At 39.9% G+C, this 21,602-nt stretch overlaps 2 protein-coding genes across 4 annotated transcripts; one reads left to right on the top strand and one right to left on the bottom strand.

Moving 5' to 3' along the window:
• Nucleotides 1-144: 144 nt before the first annotated feature.
• On the bottom strand, nt 145-12,736 carry rnf165b (ring finger protein 165b). 3 transcript variants are annotated; one of them, XM_041042671.1, is made up of 8 exons: nt 12,517-12,736; nt 8,520-8,844; nt 8,181-8,312; nt 7,040-7,169; nt 6,751-6,855; nt 6,219-6,314; nt 5,572-5,675; nt 145-3,869 (listed from the first exon to the last, which is right to left on the bottom strand). In XM_041042671.1, exons 1-8 carry the CDS (start codon nt 12,575-12,577, stop codon nt 3,752-3,754), a joined length of 1,071 nt encoding a protein of 356 aa, XP_040898605.1. In that variant the 5' UTR covers nt 12,578-12,736; the 3' UTR covers nt 145-3,751. The 3 variants fall into 3 exon arrangements, 2 of the variants coding, with proteins under 2 accessions (XP_040898605.1, XP_040898606.1); XM_041042672.1 differs by having other exon boundaries at nt 8,181-8,309; XR_005894316.1 differs by lacking the exons at nt 145-3,869; nt 5,572-5,675; nt 6,219-6,314; ... (2 more) ...; nt 8,181-8,312; nt 8,520-8,844 and adding an exon at nt 10,348-11,623.
• A 1,005-nt stretch (nt 12,737-13,741) lies between these two features.
• Nucleotides 13,742-18,012, top strand: LOC121184992 (ATP synthase subunit alpha, mitochondrial-like). The gene is made up of 11 exons (XM_041042933.1): nt 13,742-13,872; nt 14,362-14,437; nt 14,981-15,150; nt 15,336-15,509; nt 15,798-15,964; nt 16,088-16,388; nt 16,599-16,823; nt 16,933-17,040; nt 17,189-17,333; nt 17,524-17,674; nt 17,807-18,012. Exons 1-11 carry the CDS (start codon nt 13,813-13,815, stop codon nt 17,883-17,885), a joined length of 1,656 nt encoding a protein of 551 aa, XP_040898867.1. The 5' UTR covers nt 13,742-13,812; the 3' UTR covers nt 17,886-18,012.
• Nucleotides 18,013-21,602: the final 3,590 nt, after the last annotated feature.

Below are 21,602 nucleotides of genomic sequence, written 5' to 3'. Positions count from 1 at the left end.
CTGCAGTTTCTAGTTATGTAATATGCAGCATATACACTGATACCATTGATCAGTATTTGTAATTTTTAACAACTCGCTTCAGCAGAGTATTTTTAAAGTAAACAATTACACCACGACGCCAAATCACACCACAAAGCAGATTAGTTCTCAGCATTTTAGGCAGTTTATTTGAAAAACACATACAAAAAGATCATATACAAGACAATAAATAAAAAAGAGACAGAACAGTTTGGGTTAAGCTATGCAACTTTTTGCATCATCATTAGTAATAAATACAGTACAAAATCCACCCAGAGTGAATCTAAAGATTTTCCACAATATTCACTGATCATGTTATTCTTCATTATGATTTAGCTATTGCTTTCATATTATTGATACATACTTCTACTTTTCTATAAAATACTCAAGATCATAAAACATTGCGCGGTTACAGCAAAACAGCAGTGTGTTGTACAAAGATGGCCACTTCCCTTTTTCACTGGCAGGTTAATAATCGACATTTTTTCAGCAGCAAAGAAACATCTGAAATATTCAAGAAGGTACAGCATCATATTAAACACATCTACAGAGCTACTCCCACATACACATAGGAAAACCTGAGAAGGACATGCATTAAAAAGCTTGTGCTTTAAGTTCTACTGTTCATTCCGGTTCATCAGCTTGAGTTAATACTATGGCTACTGTCCAGTTCGCTCTGGAGTAATGGGGTACACTGTGGAGGGCATGGGGTAAGGCCAGTGAGAGCACGAAATGAAATAAGAATAATAGTAAGACCAGCCAGCTTCATTCCAATCCAATACATGTTATAATAATTTGCAGGATTAGTAGAGTATTAATAAGAAATGCACACCGAAAACGTAGTTAGCTTATTATACCCAGGTGTAAAACACGCTATCTATATTGTATAACCACAGTACACCAGAAGTTTGCTCAATAAGATCAATGGCTCAAGTTAGCATGTTACATACTTCCCGAAATCCCACACAAAGCAACTGCCAGCAATACATAAGAACAAATAATACAGCTCGTTATGTGGGTCCTAAAATAATAAGCATTAAACTGAGATCCAGATATGATGGAATATCATGAACATGGTCAAAATGAAACAAAAAAATATCAAAAATTTAATCAAATATGACTGATTATGGGAAACAAAGCAGTATCATATAATGAAAGCAAGCTAATCGTGGAGCCATACTAAGACGAAAGGGGTTGTACCCCGTCATCTGCTTCAGATCAAAGCAGGGACAATATTTAAGGAAAAAAAAAAACATTTTAAAGTAAAATCAAGAGATGTCATGAATGGAATGTAATCCAGATCAACAGCACCATGCTGGCTAGAAAATGTGTTTGGGAAACACCAGTCAATTTTTCAACAAATTTCTTTTTTTCTCCTTTGAAAAAGAAAACACAGACGGCATGCAAAAGCATCCCCACCGACCAATGCATAATGAGGTATTCTTTTTTTAATATTTTGTGTTATTTTAAATAAATATATTGATTAAATTGCAAAGTTATGAGATAGAGACATTAAATATTCCACCACAATAGCTAGCTAGCTACAGTTAGTAATAAATAATGATTGTTAAATACTTAAGGCATCTTTAATCACAGCATTCTATGTGAACTAGCGAACCTCCATTTTCATCCATCTGTAGTTTTTTGGATGGAGGTTTCATACAAAAAGAAAAAAAAACGCAACACAAACAGTCAAGTTACCCTCCAATAATACACAAGGAAGCATGAAAATACTTGAAACTGATAAGAAACACAAAATCTAGGACAAGAAGAACCCACATCACCAAACCAAAAATCAGGCAACTCCATATTATAGTGCATTTACAAAACACAAGCTACATTATAACAACAATAAATATGTTTTTGCAGCATTGCAGCTTTTTCTTCACTATGGTTAAAATGGACAAGGACTCGGCATATTAGTACCATGTCCAAATTGGCATGTGAGCAAAAGAATTAAAATAAAATAAAATAAAATACAAGTAATAAGAAAAAAAGAAATGGCAGAAAAAAGACAATTGAAATAAAACTAATGTTAAGAATAATTGTTTGGTATTTTTCAAATGGATGGCTTTTTCTCCCTTTCACCCTCCTTCAAGTGAACTACGCCAACATGGTTCATGCATGATATAGAGAAAACGGCTTCTATCACTGAACATATCACAGTTGTTCTAGCAATACCATACACTACTACCATGGGGGAGAGGGGTTGTGGGGACAATCATACACATTCTAGCACATATCACAGGCAAACTAGTTTGTATTTTCCCTGTAACACCAGACAGTCTTTTTTTTTTTTTTTTAATCAAACAGTGGGAGCAACTTATATTGAAATGAAAGGAGCCGATACACAACAGAGGCGATTCACTGTATATAGAAATCACATGTGCTTGTTCGATAGGCAATAAGGTTCTGGTAAAAGGTAATAAAAATGTCAGATTTTATTCACTCTGATGGCAAGACTCAGGCACTGCATCCTAAAGCCCATGCCGGCCTCTCATGATCACGATCATGCCATGAGCGAGGCAACACAGAGGAGTTGCTGTTAGACACGGATCCACTAGCAGCTTTTTTAATCCTAATCACAAATATTAGGAGAGAAATGCTACATTTGTCTGTGATCAGTGTCTAAGGGCAACTTTGGTCTATTCGGGAGGAGTGGGTATGGGTGTATGTAGGGAGGTGGGGTATCAGGTGCATTCTTGTCCTCCTCTATGAATGAGTGGGATCGTCAGAGTCATAGTATACGGTTCACATGCACAGACACAGTCCCTGTTTCTACTGCTCCACAATATTAACGACACAGCCCAAGCCTGCCATACAGCATGCACATCTGAGGCCTCTGCTCTAGATTATAGAGGCCCGACTACGACACTACACAGATCACTGGAAGCCATGCCTGCAGTTAGCGGGTTTAGCATCAACTCTGATGGCATCTACTAACTGTAAATCCAAAACCATGTTAGACAAGAAAGAGGGATTTTTGGCCTTTTTACAAAACTAGCTCTTTCTCTTGTTGCCTATGATTTAACACACTGAATATTCTCACTGTTAGAGCTGTATTCACCCTCTCTGTAAGTTTATTTTTCACAAACATATTTCTCAAAAGGCTTTTGCTTGCTACACAACACTGTTACTCTGTAAATACTTATTCAGTACTATACTCCATTACACCACAAGCGTTCAGCTACAAGAGTTCACACCAAACAACCTCATGCTAATCATTTGATAATGTTCTGTACAGATGTGCTGAGGGCTTGGGCAGAGTGCAGCTTAAAGGATTTTTCACAGGCCTGGGGGAAAGGGTTTAGATGTTGTGGCAGAGAAATGGCCTTAATACACCACACTGAGCTGGGGAGGTTGGTAGTCAGTGTGTCCTCTCTCTGTTGGTGGCTGTATGGAGAAATGTACACAGGGTACACAATCTGACAGAATCATGTGAAGCCTCAGCACATCTGTCCATACATGTCCGCTCCTAACGTTTACATCCAGTAAAGTCCATTTAACCAACCTTCAGTCCAGCCACCTATCTGTGCATCAACCCCCGTCCCTCATTGTGTTGTAGGTGAGTGTGCTTTGTTGATCCCTCTGTCACAGCTGTCTCAGACGGCAGGCTCGTTGAGTGATGCAGAGGGGGAGAGGGATGTTTGGCAGAGCTCCCCCCACCCCCAGAGGGGAGGCAATGGAGAATTAACAAGACCAGATCCAAAGCTGCAGGAGTCGACAGGAGCTATCAACTGTCGGGGGTCAGCTGGGTCTCAATGTCCACTCTGCAGATGGGGCATTTCCTGCTGGTGGCCAGCCACTGGTCCACACACGCCTGGTGGAAGAGGTGCATGCAGGGTAATCTCCTGCAGACGCAGAGGAGACATGGTAAGGATTTTTAAATGATTTCGCAAAAGTGTAGATTACAGTACAATGTAGTGTCAAATCTTTCTACCTTCAAGGCAAAGAAAAATACATTATTGATTATTATTATATTTATATAATTATATGAATTACTATTAGATTATCTATCTTGCATTTTGACCTCTGTCAAAAACCCTTGTCTTTAATGAAGGGATGCAATTTTGTGTCTATGATACAAGACTGAAAACACAAGTGACAATCATGGAAATAAGTCTGATTTGCTGTATTTTATAAATATAGCGTTGTCAATAAACCAAGCCAAAAAGTAGTTGTAACAGCTGGATGTAACAGCTGTGGTCACCCTGCTTTGTTGCACTAAGGCGAAGGCCTTTAAATTTTCAATGTGCATGTAATTTCTGTCATGTTAAGTATCCAGAATGTAACAAGGATGGACCCAATTGTCTGTCTGTGGCTCACATTTGGCATCAGACCGCATCTCAAATGACATGATCAAATTTCGCATCCCAGCTCATTTCTGGGGAAACTGTGACTGCTGTTAAAAATGCACATTTGCTCTTGACAATACAGTTAGAAAGAGCATTTCGCTGGCTATTTAGTCGTTCCTTCAGGAACCTAACAGGTTGCATAAACAATATATCCTACAAGCTAAAATTAGTACCTATGTCTACGTCTGAGATTTTCTGTGTACAGTCTCCTTTCACCGTAACCAAACTCTTAACAAATCACTGATCTAGAAACACCTGACCCTGGAGACATTTTACTTATTTTTTTTATTTATGCCTCCTTTTTCTTTCAGAAGGAGTAAAATAACTTGCTCTGTCATTCTGCCAGTTAGACAGATCTCGACACTGGACACACATCATAAGATTTGTAAAATGCTAATGTTGCCTGCAGGGACTGTTTTCAAGATGAGGTCCTGGAGGAAATCCTGTGATAGGATTTTCAGACCTGATGCTTTGAACTTACGTGGCAGAACCAATTTAGGGTTAAAAACTGCTTAGACTCTGTGGCCGTGTTTCCATTCTGAAGGAAAGCATTGTGAATATATTTAAATTAGGAAATGTGAGGACCTTTCTCTAAGGTCTAATTAGTAGGGAAAGGGAAATTCTCAGGAATTTTCAAGCCAAACTAAAACCTCAGCAGGCAAGAAACTTAAGGAGGAAGATCTAGTGATTGCCAAAAAACTAAGCACTGAAATTTCCTGGCAGTCCATCCAAATATTGTTGGGACATTTCGCTAAAAAACACAACTTGTCAACCTTATGGTGGTGCTGCAGGAAAAGTCAGGGGATCATCAAAGTCTGCAGGATAAATCGTCTGGGAACCATACATATCTGCACAGAATTTCATAACAATCCATCCAATAGTTGTCAAGACATTTGACTAAAATCCAAAGATAAAAGGACCGCTCTGGATGACCAAACCAGTAGTATTATCCTCTGTGGACCATGATTTCTTAGCAATCAGTTTAGTAGTTGCTGCAGCACAGTGGTGGACCGGCAGACAGACCATCTACAGAGCTGTGCTACTAGCGTGGCTGAAATCTGCATGTAACTGAGGAACAAGGCAGGTAAAACAAATCCCCCAGGGGACAACAAATTGCATGTACAGCTATTATGTTCACATTTACATAATGAGATTTTTTTTTTTTACTATTGAAAAAGCAAAAGATAAATGGTTGTACCTGACATCCTCTCCATCCTCCAGCATTGACAGACAGATGGTGCATTTCTCATCGGTGTCCAGCTCCTCGTCATCCAGACACATCTTTAGGTCCTGGGGTATTCTCTGCAGCAAGACAGGGGAACAGACTTTAATTATTAAAGCGTGTCATCCAGCTGTGTGTTATGTTTATGCCATGGGTGTCTCTGAGTCAGCCAAGAAAAGAAGAAAAGAGGCACTTAATCATGCTTCCCAGAGAAAAAAAAAACAGACATCAGATAGAAAAGTCTCAATTACTTCTTCTCACTTACAATGTACCAAATGATCTGACACTCCTTCCAGAGTATTTGGGTCATATTCAGTGTAGACAGTTTTTTAAATTCATTCCACGCACATATCTGCAGACAGCTGGATGAGTCATCCCTCGCCTTGAATTGTGCACACTGCAGACCTGTCTCACTAATCTGCTAACTGAAATTAGTTTGACCTTTGCACTACTGCGAGAGTCATGACCCCCTTTCAACTCTCGTCTTCACTCTGATCCTCTCGACCCAGTGCCGCCCTCACTCTCACTTTCTCAACTTATTTTTTGCCCAATGCTTCTTCTGTACCACACCACATCAAATAGATCTACCACTCAGCTAGAAGGTAAAAAGCTGACCATTTTACCTTTTTGTATTTATGGGGGAAAGTGAATCTCTCTATGGTGGTTTGGACCGCTCCACGATTGACACTCCCCAGTCTGTCCTCCAGCTGCAGAAGCTCCTACAAAGGAAAAAAAAACATATGGACATGTTGTTAAAATCTGACTAAAAATAGAGGAGAATTAGAGAAATGCGTGTTGGTAAAAGCCTGCAGAGATAAAAAAAAAAAAAAAAAAAAGAATTTGTATTTGTGTAATAAAACATTCAAATGCAAAAGATGTGTAGAATATTTTGATATAATAAAATTGGTGCTCCAAGGAACAGGAAAGAGCCTCTGAGACAACAACAATTGCATCTTGTTCAAATGAAAACAAATGTCATGAGATTAAAGACAGCTGGGCCATTTGAGGCATCTGGAACCCAGAGTAACTGGAAATAAGAAAATCAGTTACACATTCAAGCCTGTCCAGAGCATTGGTCACAGAGAAAACAATGATGAATTTGTGTAGACTGGTGTGTCTGCTAAGGAGAGAGGGAGAGGAAGTGGCAGCACAAACCTCGTAGCTCTCTCTAACAGCAGACGCGTGGCGGGAGGGGTTGAGGCTCTGCAGAGCCAGCAAGTGCAGCTGGGGATATGGGTAGTTTCTGATCTCATGGACAACCTGGGAGATGACAGATAAAAGAAGCTAGCATCAGCTCTGCAGCAGAAATCAGGAAAAAAAATAGAGGAACACAGGTCATCCCCAGCTGCTGGGTACTGAGATTAATCTTAGAAACCCAGAGGAGAATCGCTGGGAGTTCATCAAGACGAGCATGATTGATTGTACTGAGGAAGAGGAGGCTCACCACTTGCGTTGAGGCATTGTTTCTAGGGAAGTGGTGCATCCTCGGAGAGGTCAAGTAGTGCTGATAGTGCTGCGGCAGCGGATGGATGTGATACTGGTGGGGGGGCAGTCCAGCATCGACACTTAGATCCCTAGATGAAAATCAAAAAACAAGTCAGTCAATGACACAAAAGTTGTTATTTTATTGCGGTTCTGGCAAATTGGTTTTGGACAGTGAATTTCTACATAGCACAGTGATCCTGGCCACACTCATGTCAGTGATTCCCAAATCGGGGTATTTTTTTACTGCAGATGCTTGGAGGTTCATGGAAAGATTGTGGATTGTGTGAAAGATTTTTCCTGGAGAATTCCCTGAAATAGTGAATGTATGATCTATCTTCGCCAGAAACAACCTGATGTCACAATACTAAGCTGTCTTTCACATTTTTCATTTATACTTTTGACAGTTTGTTTTTTTCCTTGATCTATGCTATTTTTCCCAGACCTTTTTTTTTTAACCTTTGGTATCAGCATTACAAAACGTAACTACTAAAAAAAACTAAAAATGTATTCTCTTATGATTTAGGAAGCTGCTAATGTTACATTAAATGACATGCACTGTACAATGTTTATTGCAAATTCCAGTGTCAAATAACAGTTGAGCTGTCATCTTTGTCAATATGGTCTTAAACCCCTTTAATCAGACCTTGATTCCAGGCCAGGTGTGGTAAGAAATCTAAACTTACATCATAACAACCATTTTTTAGAACAAAAACAAAGTAGCTGCTACCGCTTGCCTCTGTAGCACTGTATTAATGTGACATTTTTCAAGATGTGTACAGTGTTTACTTCCAATGTTAATATCCAAAAAGAGTTGATTTGCTATGGGCTCTTTTTCAACATGGCATTAAACCCAGTTAATGTGGTCTCATATTTGACTGCGAGGCAAGGGTGCAGTGAAACCAAAGCAAAAACATATTTTGTCTAAATTAAATCATCAGTGGTGTGAAAATGACTGTTACATTATTTTGTGTCACTTAGTAAGAGCTCTGTTGGTATGAAATCTCAACTTACATCATGGCAGTGTGCTTTTCTACTAAATTTAAAATGGCTGTTTGCCTCTGTGGCACTGGATACTATATATTTAGAGGTATATTGCTTACCAGTCTGTGCCCTCAGCCAGGTAGCGAGGCTGCTGCACTACAGGCTGAGGGGGGACATGGAGAGGGGGAGCAAACTCGTAGCCGGGCCGCAATCTGTGGGGCTGGTGAGGAACTCTCTCTGGGGTGCGTCTACTAAGACAACCAAGCATTTGAAAACATCACTGTTATTCTTTTCTCTTTTTTTTACTGGAAACAGATTAGGCCTTAAATATTGTGCCAGTGCAAAATCGCTGTAATCCCCCAACAGTCTGCTTAACCATAACTGAAGACAGAAAAGCTAAACATTTTGTCTTTTGTCTTTCTCGCACAGTAAATTTCCCTGCAAACCGGTGTGGATACCTGGACGGTGGCAGGATGTGTCGGTGCTGGGCCTCGAGGATCTGCTGCTGGAGGAGGTATTGCTGGTGTAATGCCTGAGGTAGGAAGGGAGGGGCAGGGATGTCCTGGAACTGGGGAGCGGGCAGGGGATTGAGGGGTGGGTGGAGTGGAGGGCCATGCTGGTGGCCGGGAGGGGCCAAGTGGGGGTTAATGCCTGACTGTGGCTGCCCTGGGTGGGGCATGGGGAAGTCCATGGGCAGCGGGGCCTGAGGACCTAACTGGAAGTGCCGGCAAGAGGTAGCATGGCTGTGCTGCTGCTGTTGCTGTTGCCGGTTGAAATGGGATCCTGTGGAGGATAAGGACAAGTTGTCAGGCACCTGAGGGGAGAGATTAGCTGGAATTAATTGTGGGTGAAATGTGGTGTCACTGTGTGTGTGATATAGCATGTTAATGAAGCCCTACCTCTTACCTAGGGTGAAAAATACTTCTGTGGGGGTGGGAAAATGATGGTTACCACAAGTACCATGAACATGACAACTGTTTTCGGTCCTGCATACAAATCGTGAACTTTCATTTCTTTAACTTTCATTTCCGACCTCTGGATCGACTCCTGGTCTTCTGATTCACAGACAAGCGAACTGGATCAGAACAGATGAAATCTACCAGTATTTAGTCTTCAAAGCAGCTCAGTTCTTGTAAATTCTGCTGCTGACAGCGGGTCAGTGAACTCACCTAAGAAAGCCTTTAGTACTTGGCTGTCTGTAAGATATACATTAAACTGCTGAGGTGCCAAGTTTCTATCTATGCAACCTTAAAGAACAATTCCTTTATTCCTAAAAATGAAATCAGGCAATGAATTAACATTATTATATATCTCTGCTTCACTGAACTCTACTGTCTCTGTCTTACACGCACAGTATAGTTCTACTTGTTCTTCTCCCATATGAACATTCTGAAGTTGAGAGGAAATAGCTTGAATGCTTTTTTTTACTCTCTCCAACCACAGCTATTTGGCAACTGCGGCGAACAGACTGCTGTCGAGACTCAACAGGGAGAAAAAGACAGGCTAGCTTGTGCGGTGGTGCAATATGGTTTTAATACTGTGCTTAGGCTGAAAAAGACCTTTTTGATTATGGAAGGACTGAGACACTGCAGTAACAAATTTAGCTTTGATTAGAAACTTTTGAGAAAACCATGGCCAAAAGTAGCCATAATAGGCCTGCAGTGGAGCAGGATTCAACGTACTGTGCTCTATTATGTCCATTTGGCAGAAAATGAAGCAGTGAATTATTACAGAAACCTGCCAGTTTAGAGATTAAAATTGTGTAGTTCTTATTGAGGATGCAAAATTCCCGTGCAGTTTGAGTTTAATCTGCTTTGACAGTATAAAAGACATAACACATTCTGATGTAAACAGTGGGAATTTTTCAAAAAATCATGAGGAAATAGGCAAAGTCTACATTGCATTTACTAGGAGTACGCTTGAGAAAGGCAGTATGAATATTTTAAACACACCCAGGAAGGATGAGCTGTATGACTTTCCAGCAATATTTTCAGCTTAAAAGGTCGTCAGTGTAGCCAGGCAGACAACAGATGACCTTGCTGCCGTGGGTCAAAGGCTCAAGTCTAGACTTTAAGTAGCACACTGCGTTTTCAAGCGTCTCAGTGAAAACAATCACCATGAATGACAGCAGATAGACTCATTCAGGCCCTGTGATGGAGGAAGCGTGGAAATCGTCTATCTTTGTCACAGCGGGAGAGGAGGTGGGTGGGGGGGTGGAGAGGGGGCAGGTAGGGACAAGGGAGAGGGAGGACAATAAATGGAAATCAGCAAGAAGCACACTGAAGGTTAGGAAAAACACTATATTCTTTATTGAAAAATATTAGTATATGTGGAATTTGTGTTTTCTTTCTTGTTTGTTTGTAATAAATAGTATAAATCCATGCAACAAAAATAAACAACATAGACTGAAGGCAAGGCCCACCATGCTCCATATAGGGTTAAAAAGAACAAAAGCGGCATCCAATGAGCAGACGTGTTGGCTACAGCACATGATTCCAGTACAGCAGGGTACATCTTTACTACAGAAAGATTACATTGGATTTTCACTAGTCAATGTAGAAAAACAAAAACCAAAAATTATGAATCATAAATGTGACCATGCATTGAAAGTACTATTACCAGAACAAAAGGTAAAGAGAGACCACAACCAAACAATAAAGACGTTATTACTAATAGAGGATCTCTTTAGCAGTGCAGGAAAATAGGCATCCCTGTGAAATGGATAGCATTTTGGCCTTATGTTAGTGGGGAAAATTGGGAAGTGATGAACCACCAGTGAGCATGTTTGGCTTACTTGAATGTTTAGTTGCATTTGCCCATTAAAGGGCAAACAGCCCTGACAATTCAGTGTGATTCAAAGCTTGAAATTTGCAAAGGGAACAAAAGGATTACACAAAAATGGAGACAGTTATGGCAGGTTGTTGTGTGCAGGTGCAGTGTACCTTCAGTCATTTCAAGTGATCACATTACAGCATTTGCACAAATGCCGAGTTCGACAATAAAAATGGCATGCACGTGGTTCCAATTTGCATGCTTTTTTTTTTTCAATGGTAGGTCATTTTAATCACGTACATTGCACCTTGTGTGAAGAGAAGGAAGATGAGCCAAATTCTGGTGTTCAACAATGCAGTGCAGTATTTGAGATCATGCAAAATGTATCCACTTTACAGGAATTTACAGCATGTTGTCTATAAAGACTGGATGGGAGGTACACAATGACATTCAACTGATATCTAAAAAAGGAGCTAAAATGTTAACTCAGTGCTACAGCAATTTGACAGAAAAAAAGACAAAAAGGTGCTCTGTTCTAGGTGTTAGCTATTGTTTTAGTCTGCTTAACATGGAAAGTCTATGGCTGAATACATCTTGGGAGGGGGTGCTTTTTAATACCAATGTCGTCTTCTGATGGAAAGAGGAAATGAAGAAGGGATTCACAATACAGCTAAATGCAGAGAACAGGCAGAGGCCACGCCACACCACACAGCAGCAGATGATCATTAGCTACACAATGGGGGGGACGACAAAGATCTGATAAATGCAGAATGTAGAGCCAGCCTCCATACTATGAAACAGGGAAATAAGAACAGAAATAAAAGCACAATGAAATCACTGATGCCACTGTTATGAAATTAATGTTACACTGTAGCTTTATCATTGTTTTAGCTGTGACCGCACACTCGGGTCTTTTTTTTTTTTTTGCAATTCGGCAGCTTCAAACAAACAGCTGCTGAATTGCCAATTAGCAAATCAAAGAAAAGGGCGAGTGATACGTTGATGGTTCGGAAGTCCACGCTCCCCGGGCAATTGGCCATGTATCGATTAGTCCATTGGCCAATTGACACGGATAACAATTAGTGAAATCACGATGGAGGAAAAAAAAAAAAAAATCGGCGAGCGCTAGCAGAAGCAGATGATCTTCAAATGACATCATCCAGGCTCAGATAAGCTGACTGGCTGGAGAGGCTACGTCTATTTTGCGGTATTTTTACAGTGCAAACACAAGATAGCGCCTGGGGGGTGGATAACAATGCATCGTAATGTCACTGAATTACAAATCGCACGAATAAAATGTGTCTCACATTAATATCGATTGTCTTTGCGGGGATGTGGTTTTGACCGCACGCCCCGTGCATGTGGAATCCTTTGTGAGAAATGTTTCCGTTCCAAGATATAGCCTGAGCCAAGGAGCCAGTTAGCTTATCTTAATCGGCGGTATTTGTTTTCTCATTAGGCGTGATTACACCCGGCAAACTACATCATTCGGTGGTTTACATTAATCTCCAATGAATACAAGTTGTAGTAGAACGTTTGACGAGCAATTTGACCGTTGATTTTAAGATAGCAAACGCGAGCTAACCCAACGGCTAAGCTCCAACTAGCTAGCCAAACAGCTGCAGTGAATATTAAGATAAACAGGGCACATGTTTTGGATCGAGATGAATATTAATACCGTACCTCTGTTTCTTACTGAGCCGAATACAGGAAGAACCAGATATCCGACATGCACTAACACCATCCTGGGATCCTTATCTTATGATTCCGCTGGGTTGTTCGGAGAGATAGTGTAGTAGTAGCCCATGCGGATCTACATTCAGGCGGTTGGTTGTTGCTGGCTGGCTGGCTGGCTAGCACCACAGGCAAACCGAACGGATCGACTGTCTGACTCGCCTGCTTGTCGTTGACAAAAGCAGACATGTCATTTGAAGTCCGGAGCAAAAGAGGGCGATGTTGCGGCGCTACAAACCCCAGCTGAAGGTATCCCTAGGTTAAAGGTGGTGTTTGAGAAATAATGAAATTAAACTCGCACGGTAAAGTTGTTTTGTATTTTGAGAAAATCATTGCATACACTATCCGGTCAAAAGTGTTTATGTTACAATTCTTTGAGGAAGGCCGTGGATGCATTTTTTTCAGTCTTTTTGAAAGAATTCAAGTTTTATGTCAAATCTGCTGATAGCCAATAGCTTTTAAATATTTTATCTGTCTGTGGCACATGTAATTTGTTACACTAATTCGTCTAAATCAACCATCACCCTTGGTTGCTTCGACTTTAATGTCTGCATTACTCTGCATTACTTAACAATGGAAGGACATAGTAATATATAGTGATGATGTTATTTAAAAGATTATTTTATCTGTGTGATTTATAATATTTATAGTTAGGGATGGAACTGGCTGTAATGTAAACAGAAGGACATTTTTGCTGTTTGTAGAAGAGGTTCATCAGAGAAATCACATACGGTGAGTTTAGTAATACTGACAATTGTAGATAATGAAGATACTCAGTAATTGCACATAAATAAAATTGATGCCCAATTTATTCTTGGTGTTAGCTTGCACCTCTGATAAATGTCTAAAAAGAAAATAACATCAATTTTATTGTTAATATTATCATTATTAGAAAACAGAGGCATGCTCATCTCTGTCTGCACTGCAGTCACTCGGGACCTACCATTAACCAACTTAAGAGACCTTTTAGAGTTTTCTTAATTTTAGAAGCATTTTAGGTTAAAAAAAAAAAAAAAAAGTTGGACAAATGGTTTTTATCCTTAAGCAGGTTGATAAATATGGTTTGTCCAAAACGATGTGTAAAAACATCCCGATCAGTTTCATCTCCCTGACGGCAGGTGGCAGAGTTGAGTCGCAAAGCAGGAAATCTAACATCAATGTCACATAAATAGAAGAAGAGTTCATTCAGCCATTACATTTACTCGCAGGCAGTGGTGGAGGACAGGTCATTAGCAACCCGACAAAATGCTATCCGTGAGAGTTGCAGCAGCTTTGGCCAGAACTTTGCCAAGAAGGGCAGGACTTGTAAGTATTTTAATTAAACAATCTAAATCCGGTGTGCAAGTTGCTGCAAGTTTGTTAAATATCATAGTGAACCTTGTGGGCGTGAAGGGTAATGTTAACGCCACAGGCCGCTAGCTAACTTGTCATCCATTTATGAATGCGATTTTAAACGCTGCTACTCTGTCCTCATTAATATTGCGTGTTGTCAATCTTGAAATTGTTGGCTTAAAATGTGATTGTTTAAGTTGCCCTTGTCAAGCGGTAGTCTTCGTCCCCTAACCCTGCAGCAAGCGGCGCTAAAGTTAGCAGGCAAGCTAACGCTAGCTGCCAGCTAACGGCTCATTCAGCCACGCTTTGAAGGTCAGAAAGTCTGACAGCGCATGTCCTCCCCGAGTTGCTCCAACTCCGCTTGTAAAGTGTACACTGTTTTAAAACCGTCGCCGGAAATATGTTCAAGGAAGCTTTAAGTGCAAGTATCGTTTAATTAAATCTGTCTGCCATTGAATATAGGTGGCCAAGGCTGTACCGGCCGCCTGCGTTGGGGTCAACCACCTCCACACACACAGACCATGGCTGCAGAAGACAGGTGAGAAAGCCAAAAACAACACAACAGAAACTTTAGTCTTCATCTCTGTCCAGCTCCTAAAGGTGAATGATGAAGGTCGTTGATTATAATATATTGTCGTAGCTTTGTTTGCTAACTACAATGTAAGATTCATAGAATAACCTTCTGCACGATTAAATATTTACCCAAAATTAATGGACACACCACCTCTGCAGTATTACTGAGACATTTAAATACACTCAGATGGCACCTCATTAGAAACACTAAACGTAATGCAGTCTAATTCAATAGTCTTGCAATAAATCTTCATGAAGGTTATACTGTTCAATTTGTGTTGAAATTGTTTTGAAGAAGTGTTAATTCAAGTGTATGATAATTTTGGTAGATTGGTAATTTGTGGGTGTTGTATAATTGTAATTTTTTTTTTTTTTTTTTTTACCTTTTAGTTAAATTATTCTGGGACAAGCCAAGATTTTCATGCATAATTTTTCAAATGATCATTCATGCCTGAATGAATGAACGAACGAAGCTTCTGTCTTCATACATATGTCTTGTCTTTGACAGGCACAGCTGAGGTGTCTTCAATCCTGGAGGAGAAGATCATGGGAGCTGACACCTCTGCAGACCTGGAGGAGACAGGTCGCGTGCTGTCCATCGGTGATGGTATTGCCAGAGTGTATGGACTGAGGAATGTCCAGGCAGAAGAGATGGTGGAATTCTCCTCTGGCCTGAAAGTATGTCTAAAAGGACTTTCTGCACTGAAAGTGACTTTTTTCTGAATTTAAGATTAAGATTGAAACACAACCTTAAATTGCCATTTTCTTGAATTTGTCATTTTATTTGTATTTTTTTTAATGTGCTTAAGTAACAGCAGCTTTTAATTTATGGACAAGCTGTAAAATGTTTTTTTTTTCTCCAGGGCATGTCTCTGAACTTGGAGCCTGACAACGTTGGTGTTGTGGTGTTCGGTAATGACAAGTTGATCAAGGAGGGTGACATTGTGAAGAGGACTGGTGCTATTGTGGACGTTCCTGTCGGAGAGGAGCTGCTCGGCCGTGTGGTGGATGCTCTGGGAAACGCCATCGATGGAAAGGTTATTTGAGATATTACAGTTTCTTTGTAATGAGCAGTAAATTAACATAGGTGAAACTTAACTTTGACCTTTGAAAGATGTATCAGTAATCATCCACTTTTGTAGTTTAGAATCTGAAATATGACCAAATCTTGTTCTTTTTTTTCTCTCAAGTTCAGATAATAGGTGCATATCTGAAGTAAAATCAGTCAGAAGTACATATTAGATTTGATAGTTAACGATAAGTTGACTATTTAAATGTCTTGATATGACCGCTCATCTAAAACAACTTCTTTTTTTTTTTCTCAGGGTCCCCTGGGCTCCAAGGTCCGTAGGCGTGTGGGTCTGAAGGCTCCTGGTATCATCCCCCGTATCTCTGTAAGGGAGCCCATGCAGACTGGAATCAAGGCTGTGGACAGCCTGGTGCCCATTGGCCGAGGCCAGCGTGAGCTGATCATTGGTGACAGGCAGACTGGGTAAATGCTCTGAAACTGAAATGTTTTTACTGTTGTTTGGGCACATGATCATTTATCAAGGGGAACTACAGCTTTAAAGACTAAAAATATTCTTTCCATTAACTGGGCCTCTTCACTCTCTAGCAAAACCGCCATTGCCATTGACACAATCATCAACCAGAAGCGCTTCAATGACGGAACTGATGAGAAGAAGAAGCTGTACTGCATCTACGTCGCCATTGGACAGAAGAGGTCCACTGTGGCTCAGCTGGTGAAGAGGCTCACTGATGCCGATGCCATGAAATACACCATTGTGGTCTCTGCCACTGCCTCTGATGCTGCCCCTCTGCAGTACCTGGCCCCATACTCTGGCTGCTCCATGGGAGAGTACTTCAGAGACAATGGCAAGCACGCCCTGATCATCTATGATGATCTGTCCAAGCAGGTGAGGGCTCAGATTGCTTTTGGGAAGTGAAAACAAAAGAATAATTCAAATGTCTTATTTTGAAATTATAGCATTTTTTCCCCCTAACAAACCTTTCTTGTAATTACAGTCAACATAAAGTTAGAAAATATCTTGATGAAGATCAGTTAGGAAATTGAGGCAGTATTTCCAACCACAATTTGGGTAAATTTACTTCTCCCCTCCTCTCAGGCCGTTGCCTACCGTCAGATGTCCCTGCTGCTGCGTCGTCCTCCTGGTCGTGAGGCCTACCCCGGTGATGTGTTCTACCTGCACTCCCGTCTGCTGGAGAGAGCTGCTAAGATGAACGACAACTTCGGTGGTGGCTCCCTCACTGCCCTCCCCGTCATCGAGACTCAGGCCGGTGATGTGTCTGCCTACATCCCAACCAATGTCATCTCCATCACAGATGGACAGGTTTGTCTTGAAGTTGCTTTCAGTAGTTCTTGACAGTGGTCTGTCCCATTCGTAAAATGTTCTTTATTTTGCTTTTGTTATATTTGCTATCTTAATCTTTTTGCAACAGATTTTCTTGGAGACTGAGCTGTTCTACAAGGGTATCCGCCCAGCTATCAATGTGGGTCTGTCTGTGTCCAGAGTAGGCTCTGCTGCCCAGACCAGAGCCATGAAGCAGGTAACACCTTGATTGGAGACTTTGTTTGTTTGTTTGTTTTTTGTAAATCAGGCACCTGGTCTGTATTTAGGTTTAAAAATTAACTTCAAGTAGTAGGAGGCAACAATCACAAACAACATTTTATATTTCTTTCCTTTCTACCTCATAGGTGGCCGGTACCATGAAGCTGGAGCTGGCTCAGTATCGTGAGGTGGCTGCCTTCGCCCAATTCGGTTCAGACCTGGACGCTGCCACCCAGCAGCTCCTTAACAGGGGTGTCAGGCTTACTGAACTGCTGAAGCAAGGACAGTACTGTAAGTGTTTTTTTTTTTGTTTGTTTTTTTTAATTATTATTTTTTTAAACAATCTCCTCTTCACACTTGTCGCAGCATATTGTACATTTCATAACAGCAATGAATAAAGTTTTGAGAAAATGATAAAGTTGCGATGCTAGGCTGGTATTGCTTCAGTTTAACTGTTGAACTGAACTGACTTTGTTTGCAGCTCCCATGGCCATTGAGGAGCAGGTAGCAGTCATCTATGCTGGTGTCAGAGGTCACTTGGACAAGATGGAGCCCAGCAAGATCACAAAGTTTGAGAAGGCTTTCCTGCAGCACATCCTCAGTCAGCACCAGGACCTGCTTGCCGCAATCAAGTGAGACTTTTTTTTTTTTTTTTTTAAGCCATAGTATGTTTAAATGACCCTCTTTATTGTTAGACCACAAGTTGCCAGGTATTTACAATTTTTAAAAAGCATTAATATGACTTGAACTGTTTTCTGTTTCAGGGCTGACGGCAAGATCTCAGAGGCATCAGACGCCAAACTGAAGCAGATTGTACTGAACTTCCTGTCCAGTTTTGAGTAATGGATAGCACTTCTCTTGTTCTTCGGTGAGCTACCTGTCTGTGTCCCCATTATGCTTATATATGTGAACACACTGAAGGCCAAAACCTCCATGTACAGATTTCTCCAAATAAAATTTTACAACCCTACTGTGCTGTAAAATTCTTCCAGCTGTGCGCTTATCTGTTTAGTGTTTAGATTGGTGCCCTCTGAGCAGATTTGACCAGCGGCAGAAGAGTAATAACTGATGTGAGAAGAACAAACACACCATACTTTTATTTAAACATCAGTGTGTTTTTGAATTTATGTTTAAATGTTTCACTGTAACAAAAGATACAGGTAATAAGCATAACAATTCACCTACAGGAGTCATTTGCTGTTTACTGTAATGGGTTTGTTCATAAGAGTGTTATGTTAAAGAGGGTAAATTAATAGGTTTAGTTTTACTTGATCTGCTCTACACTGGTTTCAGAGTAAATAAAGAGTGAAGCATAAGCCTAGTTTTTCAACTATGGTTGAAATGATGGCGTGAAATGTTTGATACTATGGTAATAAATTCAGTGACTGTCACAATTCAAATCCATCTTGCATTGTCCTGTCTTATGTCTTCTTGAGACATTAGTGAGAGTATGTAGTGTTTTCTCTGTCCTCAAATCTGTATTTTTTATATTTGATTTACAATTAGAAAAGCTGTAAATCCTTACAACTGAGGAGCTTGAACTGGAGAGTTTTTTTAAAATTATCACTGAAAACAGACTGAATTGAGAAGATTAATCAGTTCTACAAAAATAAAGTTGCTTATTAATTTTCTATATATCTATTGATTAATCAGTTAATCAACTTATTGTCACAGCTCTGTTTCTGTAGAGTAGGTGATGGAACATTTTGTGCATCCTTTATATCATTCATGTCCAGTAGGTGGCCATAGATCACACAAAGAGAACTGAGCTACTCTTTCTGAACTGAACATGGTTTCAGCAATAGCAGTGATTTAAGAATTACTCAGATCTCTCACTGAGTAAAAATAGCAATAATACAGCATAGAAATACACTGTTGTAAGTAACAGTTCTGCATTCTAAATTTTATAAAACTATTAGCATCAATATGTACTTTTAGTACTAAAAGTAACTCATTGTGCAAATTATAAATGCTATCATGAAATAATGTGTATTAATCTGTAAAATGCAGCAACTCAAGTACAGAATTGTTGTGGAGTAGAAGTACAAAGAAACAGAAAAAGAGGATGTTCAAATGAAGTACCAGTACCTCAGAGCTGTACAGGACTTGAATCAATGTACATTCCACCAAAGGTTATTTTAACATGAGTCTCTGGCCTTGGTTGCTAGAGGGGCCCAAGTTGGATATACAGAATATTTTTTAATCAGCTTAGCTTTTAAAAGAATGTCATAATTATCAAATTTTTCCAACATACACACATGCCATCCTCCATCACAAATCACAGCATATAAGCAGGTGAATGGAGCTGTTCTACATTCTATGCAAAATAGAAATCGAATAAACAAAGTCAAATTAATAAAATCTTATAGAAGAAGGCGAGAAAGAGCAATTTTTTAAATGTCCCAAAATTTTACATTGACATCTACAGAAATAAATATAAACAGCAGTTTATAGGGGAAGCTTGAAGTTTTGTTAAAGTGCATCACCAAACAAACAATGGCTGCTAATGTTTATAATAACAATATTTCCATTTGTTCCAAACGCCAGCAGGTACCACCATGGATCAGATGCGGTGTCAGCCTCTGCTTTCATAGGGCCAACCCCTGCTTCAGTCACACCTAACTTTCCACAGTGGATATATATTTCTTCTTGCTGAAGGTATATTTCTCTTTTCTACTTCTCTATTTGCTGGTGTCATCTAAAACAGGAACAAAGTGATAAAGCCATTGCTCAAGTCAAGTACTTCTCCCTGGGAGATTCCATCTGACCCTAACTTTACTCTCTTGCAAGTGAAGTTACAGACCACCATTTTTCATTTATGTATTTATTTGCTTACAGTTGATTCAGTCAATAGGATCCATTTGTAATTAGGTTATTTTCACAGTTTGCTTGTTACTTCACTGGAGCCAGACAGACAGGTCATTACTTGTGTGTGTATGTGTAAGGAACATAATAGTGTAAAGCAAATTAAATTTGTGAAATAAGATAATTATTTCAGTGGCAATTCTTTAAAAGCTGTGTGTGCACACTACACTCTGAGTCGCTTGTCTCTCCAACAACGTCACTGCTTGGCAAGATAAAGTGAGACATGTGACAGAGAGTGAATGGAGCTGCTCTCAATAAGAACTATTGTCAGGGTCAGCGTGACAACAAGAGAGAGCTCTGTGGACCAACAGACAGCATGATCGGTCAGATTTCAGACGTGTGGGACACAGAACTGATGCCACAACAAGACAAACTGAGCAGTTTTTCACCGTCCAAACAGACTTGGAATCATGATGCAGCGTCTATGAAATATTCATGATAATTCCACAAGATTTCCAATTCCTTTTCTATATTCCTTTGTTTGTGATATGTAGCAGAAAAAAATGAAAAAAAAAAACCCAAATGAATAGTCTGGATCTGGGATTGTCTTTTTTTTTTCTCTTGCAATCTCTTCACAAAATTTCAACATTTTAAACCGACTGCCCCACTTCTCTTTATTCATTGCATGCATACCTGAAGTTGCCACTTTCTGATAAGTCACCATTTATTTAGGCGGCAGCTGATGATTTATTAATGGAACAAAGTTTAGGTTGCCAGGTTGTGGAAAATCCTCCTCCAGCAATGACAATTTTGTCTTTTTAGCTTTTTTATTCAATTGGGAGACCCCTTCAATGGACCATTTGACCACTCACCCTCTGGAAAAGAGCTGCAGGACAATTAAGCCAAAATCTATTTATAACAGCCTATAATCACTTATAATTACAGACTTATTTTAGGTGACTTAATAAGCTTTTACAGATTTTCCACAATTTGGTATTCCAGAGTTATTCATAATAAATGACTTATTTGATCTGTTAAGAACTGATAAATGATTTATAAACCATTAACTTAGACATTAATTACACCTTTGTAAATGGTGCCTTATCACAAAGTGGTACTGTGGAAAAGAATCTACAAAATGCCTATAAATTCATATTCTCCCATTTAATAATTTTATATCTTACATGTGGACAAAGAACTTCTTGTGCTTCTAAATCAAGTTTAGTCAGCAGAGAGACAATGGGAAGTTTCTCCAGAGAAGCCTCTCAAATTTGTCACATCAACACATTCCTAAAAAACTGCATGATGAGGTATGTGTGACATTTTTTGTGAATGTCTAGGTTGACAAGTGACAATGACTGAATCTTTGATGGGAACTGAAACTGGCGTTTCACACGCAACAACAGAGTAAAAGAAAGCTCACATATATAAATTGCATAACTGCATAAATTGCGTTTACTAAATTTGGGTTTAGTTACACTGAACCGCAGGTTTTTTTTTGCCCAGTACTGTTACCTACAGTTTCACATTACCTCTGGTTAAGGGCCATGTCCTGAATTCAACAGGTAGTAGAAGAGTGGCCTACAATGTTATAGGCTACACATAATGAGGCCAGAGGAGTCACAGTTTCCCTGATGACACATACTTAAGTAGTTTCGCATGGAACACGTAGGTTGTAAATGCAGCAAATAGCTGAGTATCAAGCTGTTATCAGGACTCTATAATTTTCATTTCATTCATGCTAAAGATGACATA

The sequence above is a fragment of the Toxotes jaculatrix genome, chromosome 7, assembly GCF_017976425.1.
Source record: "Toxotes jaculatrix isolate fToxJac2 chromosome 7, fToxJac2.pri, whole genome shotgun sequence".
NCBI lineage: Eukaryota > Metazoa > Chordata > Actinopteri > Toxotidae > Toxotes > Toxotes jaculatrix.
Note: the sequence above shows the minus strand (reverse complement) of the source record. Positions and strands in the feature narration are given on the sequence as shown.